The 23,266-nt window shown below is 44.1% G+C and overlaps 7 protein-coding genes across 7 annotated transcripts; 4 read left to right on the forward strand and 3 right to left on the reverse strand.

Moving 5' to 3' along the window:
• Positions 1 to 2,386: 2,386 nt before the first annotated feature.
• Positions 2,387 to 2,947, reverse strand: BDB00DRAFT_325222 (uncharacterized protein). Its single transcript, XM_053116947.1, has one exon. The coding sequence runs from the start codon at positions 2,856 to 2,858 to the stop codon at positions 2,520 to 2,522; it is 339 nt and encodes a 112-aa protein (XP_052985168.1). The 5' UTR covers positions 2,859 to 2,947; the 3' UTR covers positions 2,387 to 2,519.
• A 4,693-nt stretch (positions 2,948 to 7,640) lies between these two features.
• Positions 7,641 to 8,502, forward strand: BDB00DRAFT_783522 (uncharacterized protein; the record flags this gene model as incomplete). Its single annotated transcript, XM_053120385.1, has 4 exons — positions 7,641 to 7,734; positions 7,804 to 7,904; positions 8,185 to 8,193; positions 8,350 to 8,502. The coding sequence occupies 4 exons, from the start codon at positions 7,641 to 7,643 to the stop codon at positions 8,500 to 8,502; spliced, it is 357 nt and encodes a 118-aa protein (XP_052985169.1).
• A 2,727-nt stretch (positions 8,503 to 11,229) lies between these two features.
• On the reverse strand, positions 11,230 to 11,534 carry BDB00DRAFT_797231 (uncharacterized protein). The gene has a single exon (XM_053121530.1). The coding sequence runs from the start codon at positions 11,493 to 11,495 to the stop codon at positions 11,292 to 11,294; it is 204 nt and encodes a 67-aa protein (XP_052985170.1). The 5' UTR covers positions 11,496 to 11,534; the 3' UTR covers positions 11,230 to 11,291.
• A 1,603-nt stretch (positions 11,535 to 13,137) lies between these two features.
• Positions 13,138 to 15,466, reverse strand: BDB00DRAFT_797238 (uncharacterized protein). The gene is made up of 7 exons (XM_053121531.1): positions 15,026 to 15,466; positions 14,444 to 14,527; positions 14,320 to 14,350; positions 14,114 to 14,242; positions 13,926 to 14,009; positions 13,331 to 13,833; positions 13,138 to 13,193 (listed from the first exon to the last, which is right to left on the reverse strand). The coding sequence occupies exons 1-6, from the start codon at positions 15,325 to 15,327 to the stop codon at positions 13,582 to 13,584; spliced, it is 882 nt and encodes a 293-aa protein (XP_052985171.1). The 5' UTR covers positions 15,328 to 15,466; the 3' UTR covers positions 13,138 to 13,193; positions 13,331 to 13,581.
• A 1,907-nt stretch (positions 15,467 to 17,373) lies between these two features.
• Positions 17,374 to 19,582, forward strand: BDB00DRAFT_797248 (S-adenosyl-L-methionine-dependent methyltransferase). The gene is made up of 6 exons (XM_053121532.1): positions 17,374 to 17,467; positions 17,559 to 18,102; positions 18,246 to 18,284; positions 18,389 to 18,471; positions 18,544 to 18,562; positions 18,687 to 19,582. Exons 2-6 carry the CDS (start codon positions 17,571 to 17,573, stop codon positions 19,433 to 19,435), a joined length of 1,422 nt encoding a protein of 473 aa, XP_052985172.1. The 5' UTR covers positions 17,374 to 17,467; positions 17,559 to 17,570; the 3' UTR covers positions 19,436 to 19,582.
• A 1,979-nt stretch (positions 19,583 to 21,561) lies between these two features.
• BDB00DRAFT_754184 (SRP40, C-terminal domain-containing protein) lies at positions 21,562 to 21,834 on the forward strand (the record flags this gene model as incomplete). Its single annotated transcript, XM_053118743.1, has 1 exon — positions 21,562 to 21,834. A coding segment is annotated over one exon (273 nt), but the record flags the coding sequence as incomplete, so codon positions are not given.
• A 965-nt stretch (positions 21,835 to 22,799) lies between these two features.
• BDB00DRAFT_730300 (uncharacterized protein) lies at positions 22,800 to 22,967 on the forward strand (the record flags this gene model as incomplete). The annotated part of the gene is made up of 1 exon (XM_053118303.1): positions 22,800 to 22,967. A coding segment is annotated over one exon (168 nt), but the record flags the coding sequence as incomplete, so codon positions are not given.
• Positions 22,968 to 23,266: the final 299 nt, after the last annotated feature.

A 23,266-nucleotide genomic window follows, 5' to 3' on the forward strand; every position in this document is an offset into this window, starting at 1 on the left:
TTACTTTTTAAATCATCCATATTTGAGAAACCTATTTTTGGCAGGCTGTTGCTCTATTTGCTTGTCATACGAAGCTTTTGCATAGCCTCCCACGAATCAAATTTTGACTCGCCCATAATAGGCTCTCCCTCTTCTATCAGCGCAAACCGCTTCGAGAAGTCCACTTAGCAGTATAGCACGTTCTGCTGCCATTGTTCATAGCAGCAAAACATACAGGACACCATCGCCACTACTGATTATGAGATTGGCCACGATTAATCCCATTGCCACCATAGGTACCGCAATTAAGATATTCGAGCATGTGCTCTATGGACTGGATATTGTCTGGCATCGGATATATATACTGCCGACGTGGACCTGTAAGCTCCTGAAATGATGAACGTCGTCTGCAGGAATGTAACCATACCGTTAAAACATGGGCCGTAAAACACATGAGAAAAGAGAGGCTAGATATATCATAGTACCAAGCTGAAAAGAATTTCTACAGCTCTCGCGCTTCATGCTATCGAACTCTGAAGTATCAGATCTGTCTAATGATGACATTACCCGTAATAAGCTATAGTACAATTGTATTTATACTGACCGACACTCTTTTGCGAAGCCAATAATTATATATTTATCTACTAGAATACAACATATGAAAGGAAGAGCAATCACAAGATAGAAACTACCGTCTAATTTCCTGTTGCTCTCTAACTAGTCTTTACAACGACAACGCATGAATCTGATACCTTCAGCGATAATCTCGACCGTAATATCAGCTTTATAATCATGAATGATTTGCTTTCGTAACAATTCTTTGATGCGAGCTCCTGATGACTCGTCAAAGAACCGAGTTGCTGTACTGAACGTAACCATTTCCAAGCTTGTGCTCTTGCATAATAGTGATAGGGCGCCTGATGTATCCATTGCTAACGATGGATCATCATGAGAGAACTGTACATCCAACACTCGTAGCCGTGAGAAGTCCTGCAACTTATCGATGACAGGACGGATCAAACGACGCACGCAACGCAATCTCAATTCTTCAAGTGTTGACGCTGATTTTTGGTGTAGCTCTTTGACAAAAGCACATAATGCTGCCGATGGGGCATCATAAATACTCTCCGCTAGTAGTGGCTTTCCGCTGCTTCTGACATCAAGGCATTTGAGTGCGGGCAGGTTCGCAATTGCAAAGAGTAAGTTTTTCTCGTGTAAGTTGACGTCTTGCAATCGGACTAGTCGAATAGTATCGAGTCTTGAACCATGCAGGGCCAAGTAGTGGAACAACGCTGGTTTGAAGATTACTTTTGTAACTGCTGGTGGTGGTGCTGCCATTTCTGAAATTTCATCCGTAGTCCTTGTTACTACTGTTCTTCTTTCCCATTTAGACTTGTTCAGCTCTAGATGTTTTAGCTTTGTAAGATATGGGTACGCTGGTTCAGCAAAAGCCACTGAAGAACTTTCAAAGACGAGTTTTTCTAGCCCAGGAAGCCGTTCCAAGAGTGCAACCACAGAAAGCTCGTCATCGAATGAGAATCCACATAGACTTAGAGATCGAAGATGGTGTAGAGTGTCGAGTGGTTGGAGTATTGCTTGATCCAAGGTTTGACTGACCAGAGACAAGTCTAATTCTTGGATATTAGGGCTTGCATTGAGCAACATGATGATGGAGGTCATGTCAAAGGAGACGTAGTCACAAATCAATGTATGTAGCCATGGCAATTGTAGTGTCTGAAATGTCGACGACCATGAGAACGACTCTTGGCTGTACCAACTAGAGAATTTGACAAGTTTTAAGTATTCAAGTCTATCTTGGTGTTCGAGCAAAGAGTCAACTGTTTGTTCGTGGTAGCCGTTATGATGTTCGCTAATAGCGAGGTGATATAGTGGTGCTGTCGTGCGCCTTCCTTCTTTGTCACTGCCATTGTAATAGTTGTAAGTGGAAGTAGTAGTAGTAGTAGTCGAATTTCCTTTTTCAAGTGTCATGATGTTTTCATCATTCGGTGTGTTATGTTGATGATAACTGCCATTGTCTGCAAAGTAAGCAATATTTGGACACCATCGAAAGAGGTCGTCGAGTCGTATAGATTCAGCGCGACGGTTACACGATTCTGCACATGCGCCAATAAAATACTGAAGATTGGGACATCGTTGTAGGATAGGGTTAAGGCGTAGTTGTAAATTTAGCAAAGCGTTCATGTGTAAGTAGATGAGGCTATCAAACTGATCAGTCGGTGGTGCTTGGTAGTCAAGTTCGCTCGGCGTCAACATTGTCGGAACAGCTGGTTCTTGAGTGTATATGTTTTGCTCTTTCCAGGCTGAATAACTGGGTTGGTACGTGAAATGAGTAAGCACTGGACACACGCGTAGTAGATGCAGGATTGCAAGGTTGGATCCGTGTTGGCTGAGTTTCAAGTGAGTCAACCGAGTAGCGAGCTGGCGCAGCACCGCAAGGAATGTGTGTTGATCCACTGTTGTGCAATCCACAAGCTCTATTGAAAGCGCTATTTAGTCTCTGCTCTACCAAGATACGGCTGCTAGTAAAACTTATTCTTACCAAGTGTTTCGATTCCATCACAGCCAAGTTCAACAAGCTTCCGCATTGTGGAATATAATTGTTCCTCAGGCACTGTTTCAAACACGACTGATTTTACGTGGCTGCCTAGACAACGGTCGCGACGATAGGAAGCAGTAAGAACATCGGGAGATGTAATATGTATGGTTCTCCATAGTTTTTCGGTATATTGCGGCACTCGGTCGTACCAAGCGCGACAGACAGCCATACAGGTTAAGACGTCGGCTTGGTGTACGAATGAGAAGATTGTCGAGACAATGTCGAAGGGAAGCTGGTCAAAGATTGCAGACTCTTTCGACATTGTCACTGGTAAAATGTTCACGTCAGTTTCAGAGTGATAAAGGAAGAGGTAGGTCGATAATTTAAAAAAAGAAAAAGGCTCGGGGCCAGTTCGATGTTTGAAAGTGCGACTGCGCCTTAATAAGAAGCTGAGGCGAGAAGGGTGACAGCAGCACAGCCTCAAAGTGCTACTATGACTACTTTTACCAGTGCAATCAAAGCGATACATACACACTCTGCTTCTTCAGTGTTGCAGTCGCGATGGTAAGAGTTTGTTAGGCTAGATGAACAGCTTTCACCTAGGGATACAGCGTATCAGCAGCATATTTGTGTAACACTACGATGTCCATATTCCAGATCGCATTGTGCCATGACACGCGCATTGGAACTCGGATATCATAATGGATTGTCCAGGGCTTTTGTTGCGTAGGATACTCTCGCCGTCTGCCAGCCATAGCTTTTGTTTACCGTCGTTTGCATAGAAGGTTGACTCATCATGGGTAACCATAACAATTTTCTTTTGATCAGGCGCTAAAGATGGCTCAATGATGATTTCTGCACGTTGTCCTTCGTACGAGTCCATCCGCTTCTTGTACTCCACCATTCGTTTAGCCCATTTTAATCGGTATGCTACCACGTCATCTCGTTCGTGCCCGTCGTAATATATATCCTTGCTGTTTTTGCGGTATCGATAACCCCACTCAGACATATATCGCCATAATGTCGTCTGTGATACTGAGCCTGGAACACCAAGTATCTCAGGGATGATACTTTCATTGATAACTTTAACAAAAGCAGGGAGGTTACACAGTTCGAGTTTTTGACCGCCTATCAATAGACGGATTCGTTCTTCCACGGACTCGTCACTGAGGAGTGATTCTCTTTTTACATGCTTCCCTTGTTGATGTGTTGAGATGGACCCAGAATCACGGAATTCGCGCGCCCAGTAGCGGATGGCCTTTGCCCTGTACTCTTTTGATGGGGTGGTCCAGATATCGACAGCAGCTCTTTGAGAACTATCAATCCCTGTGACCGATAGTGATAGTACCGGTATACAGCTTGTGTTTTTGCCATTTGAAAAGCACCCATAGTATTGAGCGTGCTTCCTTTGTTCGCTACCGGCTTTATAAGTGCTTTTAAAGATGCTAAAAGCTGTGAGAGTTGCTCCTCACCATCAATATTGGCGACGCTGTGGTTTTTGTGGAGAGCTTTAGAAGAGTTCTCTGAATGTATACACGGCGTTTGCGTCAGGTCAAGGAGTTCCCAATCGTTGATATTATCGTCGTCGTTGTTGTCACTTAGTTCAGATCCTGCATCGACATGTGTAATAGTCGCTGGACTTTCCGAAGCTATGAATCTTCCATATTCATCGTGTTGTTTTCTCTTTGCGTTCTCTCTAGCGCTCTTCTGGCGCTTCCTAAGTGGTGGCATCTGGTAGAAGGAACAGGGTGTGGCCACATCTCAGCTCTTGCGAATAACAGTGTAAGGCATTAGATACTAACCAAATTAGGAAATTTCACGTGAGTATTATTTACCCGAATATGCATGAGTGCGTTTCAATTTTCCCCTTCGCCTGCAAAATTTTCCTAAACCGGCAGACTTTGACGACTATCCTCTCCTTCCCAAAACATTTTTTTGAAGAAGTTAGCCAAATAGAAATAGACTAAAGATGCTTAAGAAACAATTTATTTGGTTGCTTTTGTGGTAAACTTGTTTTTGGGGGTGCTGATAGCTTTCAATTTTGGGGAAAATTTTGGCGGTTATAGATGAAATACACCATACGGTATGCCATTGTTGTCAAATTTCTTCCATTGTTGTAGTAGCAACTCATCAAGAAATATAAATATCAATTTGTTTATTTTTTTGACATCATTGTTTGAGATCAGCTTGTCAGAAAAAACTATGCCGATAGAGCCAAAATTAGGTAAGTATTTTTCATCAGTTTAGGTTTAAAGTTTTATGTCTCAATATAGAGGATAATTGGACCGATGCCTATGAGCATGCGGTCACTTGTTCGAGATACAGTTGTGTTAAAGAGATATTTGTATATGAGATTGGAATGCAACAGCTAAAAGAACCCGTGTAGCGGAATATTACATGCTAGCGTAGAATATCATAGTGCTCTAAGTGTGGATGGCGTAGACTACTTTAACGGAGTGCATATGCAAGGTACAGTAATATAGATGGAAGGAAAAAAATAATGTCAATAATGCTGTAGTGTTTTCATTAGATTAAACAGCAGTTAGATGAATGGGTTGCTCTACAACGGCGACTGCATACTGTACATGCGCGATAAATGGCATAGAATTTCGGTCACTGTTATTAAACCTCTGTCTCTCTCTTCCTTTCTCTGTTTGTGTGTGTGTGGATATCCTTGCAGAGGGCGCTGTTTGTATGGAATGTTTGGGTTGACAGATCCAATTGCTCGCTAAAATGGCGACATAACACCTCAGTGACTGATTCTTACTTTCGCATCCACTTCTAGTAGGTAACGTACATGGCCACGCCAGTGTTTTCAAGCTGGTTTCCTCCGTTGACTTTGTCTTTGCGCTGAGCTTCTTAGCTGCACTTCTCGAGGATCTACTGTACGCATTTTCCCAGGGATCGTAATACATATTATTAAGTAGGAGGAGTAGAGTATATTATATTATATGTTACAATTTCAGAGATAACGACTGATTATGTGAGCAGCGTCATCATAAAAGCGGATCCACCGCAAGGATTGGGGGAAGGTTTTTGTTTACTTGAGAAGGATCCCATTTCTCTTCATCGACCATGCTCGCCAGATTACGATTATCGCCAATCACGCTGACCACCGAGTTCGTTGCGAGGCTAAAATAGACAAGTAGTCAACCTCCCAGGATATGGAAAACTCTATCAAGCGTATTCAGCAGCGTCGTGTACCAGTGATGTCCCCAAGCTCGGGATCCCCTCCGATGTCCTCCCTCCACCCACTCCCTACACCCCCAATTTATTTTTCACGGCCAGCACGAACGGTCTGTGCATATGGAGGCCGAGTATGATAGCAAAGTACAATGGAGACCCTGCACGAAAAGCATCGTAACTTAGCCACAGAGCCGCAGAAAGACAAGGGCCTGGTATCTACGTGTTGCCAGGAGTCTTTACATTGTGCTGGTTGCAATTGTGTGAGAAAAGCTTTGCGAATCTCTTCGCGAGAACAGCCGCCATTCCGCTCGGAATTGGCCAAAACGGGTGACGCGACGAATACAATAAAATTAATTTTTGACATGCTTGACATGCTTGACATGGCAACAAGCAGCTTTCAGGAACAAGAAATGTCACAACCCCTGAATGCCATGGCAACAAAAAGGTCTTTTCCTGCAGTATAGCTCATCGAAAACAAGCTTCCAGTTGTCTGCTTCAAAGGTCTCATAAGTCATAAAGAAGGATCTTTAATGTGAGTGGTAAGAGATCATGGGGGCAAGGCAACCCAAAAAAGGAAATTCTTTGTGCATATCAAATCAAATCATATCAGAGCAAGTATAGATAAGGAAGCAGGATACAAAAAAACGCGGTTTTCCTTTTTTTTTCTTCTTTACCAGTTTTTCTATTCTTCCGTACTTTTACGATGAGCACTCACGCTGAAAACACCTACGACCGAGCCACAGGCTACTACAACTTCGACCACGACGATGCGTCCACCATCCCCTACGACCACGACGATGCGTCCACCATCCCCTACGACCCTGACGCGGCATCACAGCTTTCCTACCATTCCCGTTCCACCATCTCCTTCGCGCCACCCCAATTCTCGCCCGTCCTTACACCCACCTACAGCTTCGACAACGCCAGCACGGCCTCACACCACTCCTTCGTCACCGTCTTCTCTTCCGACTCCTCCCTCATCATTGACCTCGGCAACAATGATGATGCGTCCAGTGCTCTGTCGCGTGCGGGTTCGTCCCCACCGCCATCACCGCAGTTCAGTCCTTTGCGTTCTCCCGTCTTGCCGCCGTCCCCTCTTCCTCACCATTCTGCTCCCGCTTCCCCTGTCCTCTTCCCCGCTCTCGCTCCTCCGATGGTTGAGGTTGCCGATGACGAAGAGGCTGAGGAGGCGCCTGCTCCCGCTTCCCCTGTCCTCTTCCCCGCTCTCGCTCCTCCGATGGTTGAGGTTGCCGATGACGAAGAGGCTGAGGAGGCGCCTGTGCCAGAAGAGGACGAAGAGATCCCATATGCTGGTGATCTCATGGACATTGACAGCGATGACATGGATATTGACGACGATCAGAGCAATCTGATGCACGTTGACTGGGTACCGCCCTCGTACCCCTGGTGGTACTGAAAAAACCTATAAAGTAAGCTACTCCACATTGACCTTTTTATTGAGCACGTTCACTGACTTGGACACGTCTATTCTTTCTGTTATGATAGATCCCAACAAAAAGCAAAAAACACCACAAAAGGTAAGTAATGTTTCTGCTGGTCTTGTGCTTCTGCTTCTTTGCTATCATAGACGCGATCTTTGATACCGCCTTCTTCTTTTTCGTACAAATTTTTATAGCACTTAAAAAAAATTCAAAAGTCAAAACCCTCAAAAAAACATTCAGTATTCCGCATTCAGTATTCAGTATTCCGTATAACTATTGGTAACAGGTTAATCCTCGTTTTACTAAGCCTGCTTCAAACACATTGCTGCCTGATAAAGATGAGAACTAACATTGCTGGCTGGTCGATTTAATAGGCCCTCCTTTTCCTGCTTCCGTTCTTCTTTACCTGCTCCTGCTTTATCCTCTTCTTCCCGCTTGTTGGCGTTGGTTTGTGTTGGCGCGTCGGCGTCGTGGTGATGTGTCGGTTCCTCGGTGGTGCCTTCTCGGCATGGCTTCTTGGGTGGTTCGTTTGGGCCCTCTTTGGTCGGCTTATTTGCGTGGGCTGTTTTGGTATGTAGTTTAAAGAAGGCTGTCTCATATTCAAGGAATATATTTACTGATTGGATCCATGTTCTTTAGGTCTTTGCGTGGTCGGTTCGGCTGCGATGCTTCTGGTGTTTTGTCTGGCGGCTTCCGCCTTCGTCAGGCGATGGGGTGCAGTGGAGGGTACCCGGAGTAAGGTAAGGGCTGAGATGGAAGGCTGTGGCAAGGCACTGTGCTATCGCCTGTATAGGGAGATATAGGGGGCCTCTGCGCATGTTTCACGATGACTTTGGACTAGATGGCTGTGGCACCACCGGTGTGCTGTATGGTGGTGCTAGGAACATTGCACTGTTGTTTGTCGGTTTTGGAGGACGTGGGTGACACCTTGCATAGCAGGAATGTACAATGGAGCGGCCCGGTAGACCATGGCTCTGTTTGCAGGCACGTATTAATCATCTTTACTTTTACGTAATAAAGAAAAACAAAGTGAGTATGATTTACTAACTAATTTAAAGTATTTTTGCTAGTTGTCCATCCCCCTTTCTTGTAGCAGTTAATCGTTTTGACGATTGCTAATACAAGGGAGGGGAGCAGCTCTATGTAGGACCTGGAGGCCGTCTTTGCATTGTAGCATTTTCTTAGTCGTGGTTGCTCCATTGGTTCACACTGGCTCAAAAGACACCCCGTGGTACTCCTGCGTCGACAATACCACAGAGCATCGTTCCACAAGCATTACCACCTCACCGACCCCACAGCACGGTTCTCAGTCGTCCTCTGGAATGTGTTTACGCCTAAACCGCGTCTGATCCCTCGGGGGCCTGGGTAGCAGTTAGCTGTCCCTCTGCTATGGAAGTGAGTATCCTTCTGTCTCATAACCCTTGCCCTCTGCTTCGGGTGCCTGAAGCTGGGGTTGTCCTGGCGAGAGCGGTGCGGTGGTAGTACGCTGCCATGTTGGGAGAGCGCCAGCTTTCCAGGCTAGCCGAGTAAAAAAAAACTTGGCGCTGATCGTGGATTAGCAGAATCCCGTCTTTGGCTTGATTACATCGTCGTTGCGTGTGGTTAGTATGCATGTGCCTGACATGCCGTCATGGTGGGGTGGCGCCAAATTTCAGGCTAGCCGAGTACAAAAGCACCCTTGTGTCGAATCGAGGATTCGGAGAATCCCGTCTTTGGCTTGATTTTCTCTTGTCAAAATGCATGCCCATCACGAAAAAGCGTGCAACGGTGAATCACATGTTTCAGCGCAGCAATTTTATCATCACATCAAGAAGTAGCGCAACTCAGTGATACGGATAACAAGCAAGAAGTTGTAGCAACGAAGAGGCATCAGCATGGCTGACGGTTCAACTCGAGTATCTCAACAAGTTACGTTAAGGCGGCAAGGACATGTAAGGAGCAACACATAAAAGAGAGCGGTATCAGCACGTTGTAGACATAAAACCGAAAAGCACAAGAGCGGAAAGAATTGACAACATTGCAAATGACAATTGCTAAAGGTCGGATCGAGATGATGAGTCACCTCTGCTTATGACAACAAACAGCAGATTTATTCATGCGACAACATCGACGCAACAAAATAGTCGGCATCGGCATTGATGACATCCAACTTGGTGGCAACAACTCAGGCAAACAGCATTTGCGGTAACAATTGACAACAGCGGGAACAGAACAAGCTTTCGAGCGGATCTTCATCATGGCACAACAAGATATCAAGAGCTTCGGACGACAACATCAACCAAGGCAGGAAGGTGGCAGCTAAACCCTGGAATCTGGCGACAGCACACTTATCAAACAATCAAGCGGTCAACAGCTTTTCAATTACATGACAATTCTCGTCCGCTTCTGATCGTTTATCGTTGAAGAGAAACAAGAAGCCATGGGAACGCTTTTCTGTCAAACCTGCATAATCTGGCGATAGTATAGTATGAAGCGTAATGACAACCACACATCAGAGACAACAAGAGCGGCAAGAAATGATGTAGGCAGCACAATGAGTCATTTTACTTGCTACTTTATGAAGCGAAAGTAAGTGCGTATGGTTTTCTGATGACACTGAAATTCAAGTCAAAAACAATGGTATGCTCATATCTATTATCTCTTCTTAGAAATCGTAAAGGCGATCCTAAAACTTGGCGATGACCTCCAGACAACAAAGCATCGCGGGTTTGGACGAAATGGAACAGTAAGGAAACCAATGCGAACAATTAACTCAACAAAGTGGCATCACATCATACGTGATGGTTTCATTCACTTAACGGGTGGTGAATGGAAACGCAGCTGAAGCGGACGCAAATCAAACACAGGACACAGCTATTCGAACAATACAAGGTCTCGCTCATAAGGCGCATCAAACACGACATTGGCTTTGAGGGCATCATCATCAAGTGGCCCATCATAATTAGATCGACACGACGGCACCGTATACCAACAAAGCGGGAAACAAGAAGAGCCTACCACAAGTATACAGTCTACGATACATTGGTGAGAGAGACGATCCTACAAACCTGATCGGTGGCAAGCGGAAGCAGTCAATACATCTTTCAAAGTCAAGATGGAAGACACATATGCACATACACACTCAAGGCACATCAATGAAACGCACATGATTGTCCACCGAGCATCCATATTGCTCGCTCAATTATTATGCGACGACAATAAGATCATTTGTGGAGAAAACGAAAAAACGGTAATTGTGCAGTGCTTTAGAAGGATTACAACAAACTTCATTGGGACAATACCACATATATTCATCAAAACTTCAAACCATCCATTAGCAAAAGTGGCGGCCGAACGATATTGCTATTTAATGCGTCCTCAAGAGATGCAGACACATGCTTCAAGAAAATCAGCTACAGACAGCAAGATATACCAGGGGCAATAGGCATTTAGAAAGCATTACGGTAAGAATTAGTGGCAAAAAGCAATTGATCCACCTTGTAATGTTACGCAATTGTGCTCACATTGCTTTGTCGTAGAGCCCTGCATGTTCCTATATACCAGTCAACGATATCTCTCACGAATATATTCCCACTACAGATGTTTGGTAAGTTAATGTCCAGGTAATGATAGACCCCATGAATAAGGAAAAGAAAAAAGAAAAGAAAAAAGAAAAAAAAAAGAAAAAAAATTATATACAAGACACGAGTTGCAAGGCAAATGCTGCAAAAAAAAAAAAGGCAACTCGAGAACAAAAAAAAAGAACACAAAAAGCAGCACCTAGAGCAAGCTTATGGAAAATTATGATACAAGGTCAATACGTTTCGTAAGATACGAATGCACTTGTATCAATTCCGGGCTGAAGACAAACAATTGCATTCAAGACAAACATCGAAACAACGATAGGCATTACCTATACAAGTGGACCAATTATGGAAAAGTGATTTTAACTGTAAGTACAAAACACATGATGATATGTTGCCATCAATTTCATCGGTAGCTAACGTCACAAAGTTCATGTTATGTTTTCAATATTTCAAACAACAGTAACGAAATCAAGATTCTCGAGTTTTGTAATCGCAAACAACTTATCCATACCTCTAATCAAAAATGACGTCCGTGATCCACAAGAAGAGATGACGAGATCATCATACAACGGATGTAGCTGATGAGTGATACAACAACAATACCGTTATACAAAAGCAAAAAATTACGAAGGATAACCATAAAGTACAACGAGCAACTGCAGCACAGCCTTGGCATTTATAGCAGAAACTTAGACTAGAAGCAAAAGAATAAGGGGCTATCATTACCACGGACGTAAACTTACTAACATTTGGTAGAATAAACATATCTTTTCTTATCAGCTCAGAATAACACTTACTTTTGCTAGAGGAAATTGCTCAAGATTAGGGATTGTTGCATATAACCATTTTCGTAGAATATATCATTTATTTATACAGTAGTGAGATCTAATGTTATCATAATGAACCAGTTTGTAATTCCTTCCGGGTCTCGTTGACTTATTTTGTCTCTTTAGGTTTATTTGATAATACAGTGACTCAAAAAGCCAGGTAAGTGTTGCCTTTATCATACGTTGATCATCAATCTAACCTACAAACGCATTTTTAAGAATATGTACATATTCGGATGCTCGCTTCAATAAGAGCAGCTGAATTATTAGCAGTGCATAATAGCATGCTACGATTGAGCTACGTACATATGATACTGCATGTACATGTCTTAAAAGATATGCGATGACGAATTGTATCAATTATGTTTTGCTCCTCTTGTTGCAGATCTGATTGATAATACTACTACATGTATATAGCAAGGTTTTAAACAATCGTGTCTACTGAATTCCTTGCATGTAGGTAGTTGCTGCTTGCTTGATTGAAAGTTACCCATCGTACGAAACCAAAAGCTTCTACAAAAGTGAGCAGAAGGCACGCACTGCATTTAATTCAAACAGTAGCGAAAACATTGTGTATTTGATTGACCGCAATTATCACGGTAATTGAACCAACCTTGATACCATCCATGGCAAAGAACGACAATAGGCACGACAACGAACCCGGAAAAACAGATTCAGAAGAGGTAAATAAAAACAGATAAGATAAGGACGAGCAAGTCAAAAAAGAAAGCATTGCTTTCTGTTAAAATGTGAAAGGCAACGTAAAACCTGCTGGCCAAGTTATAGAAAAAGACACCGCCGTCGACGATGGTATGGTGTATTTCATCTATAACCGCCAATGTTTCAATTTTGAGATTTCAAATGCCGCTTCTTTATTTGGTAATATTCAAATAATAGTAGGGAAATCGTCACGACGGTGTGAGCTGTAAGTTCGGGAAGTATATCTTTCCACAAGAGTGATAGCTTCGGGAGTTGGTAGTTCTTGGGAATAAGCGTCTATAAAACGCCACACCCTTCCATAAAATCGTCTAATTAGTGTAGGTACTTCGTCTGGGGGCGAAACAGTATCCAGGAACTTTGGTAAGTTTTCTTTCAAAGCTTTAAAACTGTAATCACAATTGATTCGTGCATGGTACTTTGCTTGGCCCCAATATCGTTCGATCCAATTGCACTCGCAATGGAATTTTGGATATAGCTCAAAAATGTGACCCGCGTTCTCCACAGCTTCACAAAGGGCTGTCTTTTGATCTCGAAAGTCGGGCTGAGCACCAAGAAAATGTCTAGCACAACACTTGCTATCGTCCGCTTCTTCTTTTTTGCAATCCATTCGCCAAACTTTTCCAGGTCTATACGGGTCTTCCTCAAACCAAAGTCCACGCTCATTCAAAATGATTTTTATCCCCTTGAAATGGCATACTTGCTGTTTGTCGGCCGTGACTATCGTGACACCTCGCTTGCGTTTCTTAATGTTTTCTTCGATATTCATGTACATCCTTTGTGTTTTCTTTTCTTTGGTTGCTTCATCGATAAAGTAGCTGTCCCGATACACGTGCATGCTGCAGTCATGCTCTGCGTTATCCACTCCACACCGCTTTGGATCCTTGCACATAGTTCTCGCCAGTAATGCATCACTTGGGTAAGCGTTATGATTACTACTTTGATCGAATATAAATAATGCTTGACAACCAGGGTGCAAAAGGTCAAATAGTGGGATCGCATCTTCTTCTAACTGCTTAACCATGTCTTTGCTGGTCCAATACTGTTCTCGGTTAGCCCCTGCATAGAAGTATGTACGCGAGGTCTATTCGCACATGAATGGTCCTGCTCATTGTCTGCTTTTTTCTTTCTTCCATACTGGAAATAATAGACTGATTTTACGCAAGTTTATTTTTGTTTCTGTTCATGGATTTTTTTTTAAATTTTTGTTCAAAGAAAAAAGAAAGAGAAAAAAGAGGCGTTGGTTGTGTGTGGCTTTTTGCAGTTGATGTGAATTAAAGGACAATGTGCGGTGGAAGAAAAAGCGATTAACGAGACCAAGAGCGACTGCGACTTCTCGATCTGTAAGAGCCTCGTCTTCTACGGCTATAATAAGGGGAGCGGGATCGGCTACGGCGTCGGTATCGACGGTTGTTTCGGGAGTAGCGTCCACTGCCGCCACCGCCGCCGCCACCGCCACCACCACCACCACGCTTGTCACCCATATACTCGCCAGGTGTAGGGGTGTGCGGGCGATGTGTCACAGAGAAATCCACACGAACAGGACGATTGTCAATGTCCTATTATCATTTTGACGGTTTAGCACAGTACGTTCTTTTGAGAGATTGTGAAGGATTTATAACGTATCATGTAAAAGAAGAAAGAAGCCTACCGTGCCATTCGTTGCCTCACGGGCACGAGCTGCATCTTCCTGGTTTGTAAAGTACACAAAGCCAAATCCTCGAGAACGTTGATGCTAGATCATATTTGAAACAAAGGTTGTTGTGGTTTCGTAAGTATTTGATAGCAAAACATCTTCTTTCCATTCTATGTAACCTCCTCACCACAAGAAATACTTACTCGATGGTCATACACAACCGTCACTCGCTCCAAAGGACCGTATTGCGAAAAGATTTCTTCAAGGTCGCGTTCACGCGTTCTCAAGTTCAAGCCAAACACACCAATGATGTTGGAAGTTTCAGGTTGGTCCTAAGAAATTGCAAAGCCAGGTTGTGTGAGAACGATATCATTGTGATTTATATCTTTTTCTTTTGTTCTGTATTTACCCTTGTGCCATGGAACTCCTTCTCCTTACGACTATATAAAAGCGGAAGAAATAGAAGAGGGGTTAAGTATCTCCATCGTGATAGAGCAACATATGTGTATAGTTTGAGAATTAGCTAAGCTGACCTCTTGCGCTTTTCTAATGAGCGCGATGAGTAGCGATTTCGACGGGGCGGTGAGCGACTGTACCGGCTACGTCGCGGCGATGGGCTGTTTTGATAAGAGTATGCGGGTCAGATATCATCTTGCACATGTAATGCGAGCACATAGCAGTAGGAAAAAAAACAATTCTTGAAAAAGAGGTCTTGTGTAGTTGGGGTTGGGGATTTGGCTTGCATGCAGAGAATGGCGCGTGTTGTTTTTCTTGCAAAATCTTGTATCCTCTCCTTTTTTTTTTAAAAAACTCTTTAACCAGATGACTCCCAGCTCTTGCAAATGCTTTATGAAGAAAGCCAGAGCGGATAGTTTGGTCAACAAACGATGATGCAACAGAGAAGAATAATAATCATGGTCGTTTTTTTTTTTCAAAGGAGAAAAGAAGGGATGTGTGGAGAAACGGACCAAAAGATGCATCCACGCCCACACACACACACGCGCGTACACGCAGAAAAAGAAGGAAAGAAAATAGAGAAAGGGAGGCAAAAGAAGAAAAAGGAAAGGGAAGAGGAATACGTATTAGAACGTAAAAAAGCATTAAATCATCCTTACCTTCTTCTAAATCTTCTTCTGCGATCACGGCTTCTGGATCTGGAATACGAAGGCGATCGGCGACGGCGGTAAGAGCGCGACGATGACCGACTACGACTACGAGAGCGTGACATTGGTGTTCGTGAGCGCGAACGCGAACGGCTGTACCGTCCTCGTCTAGGCGATGGGCTTCTGCTGACAGAGCGAGAACGTGAGCGAGGAGCTGAACGTGAGCGTGAACGAGAAGGGGTACGAGAGCGTGAGCGTTTGTCGTTGTTGTTGTCTTGAACATTGTCGTCGTCGTTGTTATAGTCACCCGACATTGGTTCGAGTGGTGCTGGTGAGCGTTCTTCAGCAGGTGCTTGTTCCTATATCGTTTAGTACGAAACAGTAAAGTTAGGCAATTATTGTTTAAGAGTCGACGCGCCAGTAGGCAGATGTGTTGAGGATCTTGATTAATTTACCATCTTGTTGCAAGTATGAAATGAAAAAAACCCTGGGTTTCTTTTTTCCTTTCTCACTGGAGCGAAGGAAATAGAACAGGTAAAGAAAAAAATTGAGGCGTGACTTGGATTTTTTTTTTGTCTTTAGCACAATATGCTTTTCCTGCAGTTGCAGTTTGAGTTTGAATACGCATCAAATGGCAAAATGACAGCACTATCCATTAAAGCGTCAAGCATGCTACGATAGGCAAAGCATTAGAAACTTACATAGTCAGCAAGATACGCACCAGCGAACAAACTGATGCTATCTCAAATATATATTTATTTATATGACTATCCAAGACGGACTTACATCCCTAACAGAGGAATGACTACGGGCCGGTGGGGGTTCTTCATCTGGATAGCATAGCCGAATCTTCAACATGACGTCGTAAGCATGCATAGCGTAGGGTGCTATTACCGATAATAACGAGCATGTGTATCAGATGATTGATAAAGTCAATTTCTGTGGATAGCCTCATCATCGTTATGAGTAGCATGTTGGGGAAGAACCCAGAAAAAGCCCATCCTTCATACTGTCAATACCAAGCAGCATGCGCCGACGCTCAGGGAAATGATACAACTTGCACCACAGCTAAGTAGTAGCAGCTGGATATCTTCCAACAAGGTCGAATTCACTTTTCTGTTTGGTCATCGAAGCGTGCTATCGAAGCATACGACAAAAAGTTGGATCCGATCGGCCATTCAACGTAAACAGCTTTAGGTCTAGAAAGCCGAAGCAAAGTATCGCAGGGAGGTTTCTTTTTGAGTGCCGTAACGTCAAACACAAAAAGTCAGCCTGAGGCCGTCATTCGAAATTGTGTTTTTTTCCTTCAAAACTTCTCTCAAGACAGTCCCATCAATGCGACATGCGTCATTTTCTTACGAAAGCCGGTAACTTGGCCGATATATACAGACAATTGATTAAAATGGTCTACATTATTTAAAAAAAGACCGACCCGCTCAAGGTCATATGCGTGGGATAGCCACGGTTACCGACGAACGTCATGGTCGAACTTTTGTGGCTCAAAGTTTTTTAACTCTTCACAAAAAAAAGGTATTCTCGACTATCGTTATTTAGAAACACCTGTGTATATAGCCCAGATTAAAAGCAAAACAGGTGGAGGTGAAGATGGCGTTTACGGGGCCTAGTATGTAAATTTCAAATAATCTCTGACCGCCTCTATGTGTGTCTCACTGTCACTTGTCGACGCTTACTTTCATTAACGAGTTGTATACATCTGTCGTAATAAGTTCGGAGGAGCCAGTATACAAATCGTGCTTTGCGAAATTTAATTTTGTTCATACATCGCACTATCGTTTAATCGTACGACGTAGTAGCTCTCGAGACACCGTACTCCCTAAAATCCATTGATTTCTTCACAGGGTGGGTAATCGAGTTCTCAAATTTCCGTTTGGGCCTTTTGAGGCCTTATACAGGCGTCTTAGAAGGTCGTCGTAGGTGTCCGAAAGGCTGGAAAACGGCAATTTGTACCTTTCAGATATTATAGACTTCTTGGCGCGAGTTCCCACAAATGTAGCCTCAAGTATGTACATAGTGTGCCACCGCATGATCTACAAAAGAAACTGATGCCGTCATCACATGATCAACTCTCCACATCATTAAAGTTCGTTTCTTCAAGCACTTTTACAGCCCCATTAAGCCAGCATAATTGCTTTGTGATGATGGTGGCGGCTGGCACAACAACTCTTCTAGCTGGTTTATATCGTTGGTAGTCGCATTCATTTTTATGTGTTAAACCTTTGCAAAGTAGGTTTCTGTATATGCTTTCCCTGAAATTATGTAATCATTTTTCAAGTTGTACCGTGTGTGCAGTGTGACATGGTTGTGCAATGATAGCCAAGCGCTTAACATTGTCGTTAATGATCTTGGCTTCCTCTCTCTCTCTCTCCTGAACAACCATCTCCGCTGACCGAGAAAGATTACGGCTGTGCGATGACAAGATGACGGGCTATAAAGGTTAAATAGTTCAGTAAAAATCAGGGTTAAAATGAACAAAAAAGGTGATGCACATTTTTAGTATTGATGCCGTCTTTGTCTGGCGTATCAGTAATACATTAGTATGTGGTTTTGTCCCGGGAACGAGCATTCGTATCAAGAAGATAATGCGCCAAGCTGCGGTCCCCTCCTCCGACGATCATTACGGCCGCCAAGGTTTGTGGGTGTAACTCTTGCCAATATTGCCAAGATGAGTACAGCCTTTATATATATGACAACCACAAACAATCACCAACTTGACTTCTTCGTCTTTTGTGCCAATATTTTTTTATCATACCATATCATGTCTTTAATTCCAACTAACGAACATAAAGAGCAGATCCAACATATGCGAAGACTACATGGGGACTTGGTCTTGGACGAAGGCGGCTTCTTTAAAAAATTAATGCAAAAAGATCAGACGTTAAACAAAGAAGCAGCGACAGCATATAACAGCAATTGGAACGATAACAGCAACAACAACAACAAATATGACGACGACATCAAACAACAGCAACACGAAGACAATGGTGAGGACTCAGTCAGTCATCGTCGGGAACAAGCTCAATCGATGACGAACGCATTTTATGATCTGGTCACTGATTTCTACGAGTACGGTAAGTCATGAGTTGCGCGTAGCAACGCAATACTGCGATAAAAGAGTTACCAAGAGAAGCGACCATAAAAGTATCAGTGGATGTACCTGGGGAACACTCGTATATTGATTAGTAGCTTACATATAAAATTTGTTTTTATGCAGGTTGGGGACAATCATTTCACTTTGCCAGACTCTACAAAGGTATAAGATCGATCTGCTATAGCGTCATCATCTCCTCGTAATGATGTAGTACTCAACAACAGTTCTACAATACCGTTTACCATTTTTTGATCGGAATACAATAGGAGACACTTTTGCAGAGAATATTAAACGACATGAAGCATTCTTGGCCTTGAAACTTGGTCTTAAACAAGGACAACGTGTATTGGTATGTTGGAGCTCACTTTGTCCATTAAAAAAAGCAGTTTTTTCTGATGCAAATTATAACAATCGTCTCTAGGATGTCGGCTGCGGTGTAGGTAAATATCATACGGGGGCTTTAGCGACAGTAATCTAACATGGAAAGAAAGGCACAGCTACACAATACATTCAACTAAAAAAACGAACAAAAAAACGTGCTAAAATATGATAAATGTTGATTAGGTGGTCCACTACGAGAGATTGTAAAATTTTCAGGCTACGCGCATGTTACCGGAATCAACAACAATGTATACCAGATCCAGCGATGTGCTGCCTATGCCGCAAAATATGGGTTGAGCGACTATACCGGGTTTGTCAAGGGTGATTTCACAAAGATGCCTTTCGCCGATTGTTCATTTGACGCCGTGTTTTCCGTCGAGGCTACTGTGCATGCGCCACGACTTGAAATGGTGTATAGCGAAATTTACCGTGTACTGCAACCGGGTGGACGTTTTGCATGTTATGAATGGTGCACGACGCCCAAATACAACAATGACACTAGCGACGATACGATGAAGAATACTCGTAAACAGCACCAGCAACAGCGCCAAGTGATCCATGCTATTGAACAAGGCAATTCGATCTCCAAACTGTATTCCACGCGTGAATGTCTGGAGGCGTTGAAGTCGGTTGGATTCAGAGTGATTGAGCAAGCGGATTTTGCGCCCGTGGATGCGGCTACTGTGCCTTGGTATTATGCGCTCAAGAGGCCTGAAGGGTTACGTGGCATATTGCGATCGCCAGTGGGTCGGTTTTACACGCATAGCTTACTGACGGCTTTGAGCAAGTGCAAGCTGGTTCCTCCAGGTGTTTTGGAAACGTCACAGCTATTGAATGATGCTGCTGATGCGCTGGTTGCAGGCGGTGAAATGGGAATATTTACGCCAATGTACTTTTTTGTCGTTGAAAAGCCGTTAGAGAAGAAAAATTAAGCATGCATAATAGGATGATTTACTAGTAGTAGTAGTAGTAGTAGTAGTAGTAGCAGCAGAGATGCAATTGGTATTATAACGTATACTAGTAGCTACCTCTATGAATAAGTTTTTTCTTTTTGTAATTAAAATATGCCCATAATCTACTCGGATATGTCAATTGTCTTGGTTGTCTGGAGGTGCCTGATTGTAGCGAAGGAGGTCGCCGTATCATGGAGACGATGATGGTTGGTTACACGAATCGCACCAATTAGGGATGCTGTGGCTTTTTTTTTTACCTCGACATGCGCTGTCGAAAATTCTGAACTTTTTTTTTCTCCCCTTCATTCCCAACCCTTTTACGTTCATTCATTTTGACACATTGACACGCTAACATGGCTGGAGAGTTGGAATCCGTTGTTTTTGCTTACCTTGTGTCCAAGGGTTATAAAGAGGCTGCTGAAAAGTTAAAAGAAAAGTGCCCTTCGGTAAGTTTATCTCTTGGGGGACTATGATATAGTATGTCCCGTGCTGTCTGTATTGATTCCGATAAACTGATTCAGAGCTTTTTATTTTATACAGGCCGAACAATCCTCAAACAATGCCCCTTCGCTTCAAGAACTGTACAAGAAGCACGGTGGAAGGTAAATACCGAGAGGAATGACTTGGTTTCGCGCCACGTGGGGAGAAAAAGGAAATTAATATATATCATGGTTCTGTATTATAGTGACGAGGATACTGAAATGAAGGAGGCCGATTCCTCGTCGTCGTCCGACAGTAGCTCCAGCTCCGATTCGTCTAGCAGCAGTGATAGTGACTCGTCGTCTTCTTCGGATGAGGAAGAAGAAGAGAAGGTGGAGGCAAAGTCTACCGAATCGGTGAAGGAAGAGGAAGCCAAGTCAAGCTCTTCGGATAGTGACAGCAGCAGCAGCAGCAGCGACAGCGAGTCGTCATCATCCTCTTCCTCGGACGAAGAAGAAGAAGAAGAAAAGGAGGAAAAGAAGGTTGAGGTGTCAGCAAAAGAAGAAGCAAAGGCCGATTCGTCAAGCAGCAGCAGCTCCTCGGATAGCGACAGTGACTCGTCGTCGTCATCTTCGTCTGACGAAGAAGAAGAGGAACAAAAGTCCGAAGAGACAGCAAAGGAAGCCAAGGTCAAATCATCTAGCAGTGACTCCTCCTCCAGCTCGAGCAGCTCTAGCAGTGAAAGCGACTCTGATTCATCATCATCATCTTCATCCGACGAGGAAGAAGAGGAAAAGAAGGAGGAGGAAAAGCCTGTCGTCGTCGCCGCCACACCAGCCAAGGAGTCATCTAGCTCCAGCTCGGATAGCTCCAGCTCCAGCGACAGTGACAGTGACAGCAGCTCATCCGACGATGGCGACGAAAAAGATGATGATAAGGACGTTGAGATGAAGGAAGCAGCCAAGTCGTCCTCATCGTCATCCTCCAGCAGCAGCAGCAGCAGCAGCAGCAGCAGTGAATCGGAAGATGAGGATACAAAGATGGAAGAAGCCAAGAAGGACTCCAGCAGCAGCTCGTCCAGCGACTCTAGCGACTCTTCCGACTCTGAATCCGAAAAGGAAGATGGTGACAAGAAAAAAGAAACATCTAGCGAACCCGTTGAAGAAAAGAAGGCCGAATCATCCTCGTCGTCATCGTCTAGCAGCAGCAGCAGTGATTCTTCTTCTTCGAGCGAATCTGAAGACGAAGAAAAAGAAGAAGAAAAGAAGGCCGAGTCTGAAGCCAGTGACGACAACTCTTCTTCATCTTCCTCGAGCAGCAGCAGCTCGGATTCGGATTCTGACGACGATGATGAAAAGAAACCAGTCAAGCAAGAAGATGACGCAGAAGAGGATTCGTCGTCCTCTTCCAGCAGTGGATCCGATGCAGACAGCGAATCAAGTGACTCTGATGAGGACAGTGACGATGAAAGCAACAACAAGAAGGAAGAAGCAGCAGAAGAAAAGGCTGACTCTTCTTCTTCTTCTTCTTCATCTTCGAGCAGCAGCAGCAGCAGCAGTGAGAGTGAGAGTGAGAGCGAAGATGAAAAGGAGAATGCCAAGGTTGAGCCAGTTGAACAAGAAGAAGCAGCAGCAGCAGCAGCGGTGAGCGCTGGCAGCAAGCATAAGCTTGAAGAAGCAGAGGTGAACGGCACAGAGGCCAAGAAGGCCAAGCGACAGCCAGGCACGCCATTCCAACGCGTGCGACCCGAGGAAGTGGAGTTTGTGGACGAGCGATTAAAAGACAACACGTACGTGAGCAAGGGCGGCTCGGACGAGATGTCGTATGGATGGAAGGCGCACGTGGACCTGATCAAGACGCGGGGCGATAAGTTCAGAGCCGAGAAGAACAAGAAGAAGCGCGGATCGTATCGTGGTGGGCGCATCGACATGCAGTCGCATTCCATAAAATTTGATTAGTTTTTTTTTCTTTTCTTTTATTACTGTTTATTCTTTCGTTAAATACTCTCCCTTTCTCCCTCTCTCTCTCATAGTCATCTTCTCTCTCTTTATTCACACATACTCATTTTTCTTTTTTGTTTCTCGATCTGCTACTTCCCCCCCGCACTTCATCATTTCCTAGCAACAAACTCTTTCTAGAATCTCTTTGTTTTATCTCAAGCAGCAAAATACACACATTGTATAGTAATCACAGATCGGGTGTCACACAGAGTGCCTGCACGGGCGCATGACCTGACTGTTTGCATCGAAAAAGGCCTCGTCTGACCCGCAGCAGCAGCAGCAGCATCGTCATCGTCATCATCTCCATCAGAAGCAGACAGAGCCATCTCTCTCTCTCTCTCTCTCACGGACTCATCCTCCTCTTGTCTAATATTTGTTGTTGTTGCTGCTACAAAAACACTTGCATGTATCATCTGTAAATCATCGTTTTTTTTTTTACCATTTTTTCCAACTCGAGACAGCACAACCCTTCTTTTGGAGAACCCGAAAAAGCAACAGCTACCTTTCCCTCCTCCTCCTCCTCCTCTTTTTTTTTTTTGCCCTTTTTCTTTCCTTGTTTGCTAGCGACAAACCACCAACGAATCGCAACAACTAAAAAAATAAAATAAAACCCCACCCCACTCCTCAACCATACCTGCTCTCTCCCAACATAAGGAATGAACGACCATTTGCTTGGCTCGGAATTACTTGCTGACGACTTTGATCAGCTTAGTCTGAACCACTTGTCCAAGAGCTCCCCGTCTGCCTTTCAGGTGAAACGGTCGCGCAGCAGCAGCAAGCACCCACGCGCAGCCCTGGGTCGCAATAATAGCAATACAAATACAAGCAGCAATAAACGTAAGAGAGTCTTCCCTTCTTTTGTGCATAGTGTGTCTATACGCATCGTTCTAATAACCCGGCTGTGTGTTCTATTACCAGAATCCAACCTTTCGCACGTACCGTGCAAGTTCTTCAAACAAGGTACCTGCACTGCCGGCGCCAATTGTGTCTTCTCCCACAGCCAAGACTTGACGTCCGAGTCGGCTGTATGCAAGTACTTTATCAAGGGCAACTGCAAATTTGGTTCCAAATGCGCCCTGCTCCACACCTTGTCGCCTGTAGAAAACACTGGCCGAACCAAGCTGTTCCAGCATGGTACATCGGCAGCAGCAGCGGCAACAAGACGCAAAATGCATGCAAGTACGAGTACGACGACGACCAGTGCAAGCAATTACTTGTTGGTTGCATCCCCGCCTGACCCAAGACCACATCTCAATCTCACACGTGACGAGTCTAGAAGCAGCAACAACAGCAGCAGCAGCAGCAGCTATGGCAACAACAACAATAATAGTAATTACAGTTATGGCAATAGCGAGCTGACGGCAGCCATCAGGCAACAGAGCTCGGGCAT

This window comes from Zychaea mexicana (assembly GCF_025766255.1).
Source record: "Zychaea mexicana strain RSA 1403 chromosome Unknown BDB00scaffold_3, whole genome shotgun sequence".
Taxonomy (NCBI): Eukaryota; Fungi; Mucoromycota; class Mucoromycetes; order Mucorales; family Lichtheimiaceae; genus Zychaea; species Zychaea mexicana.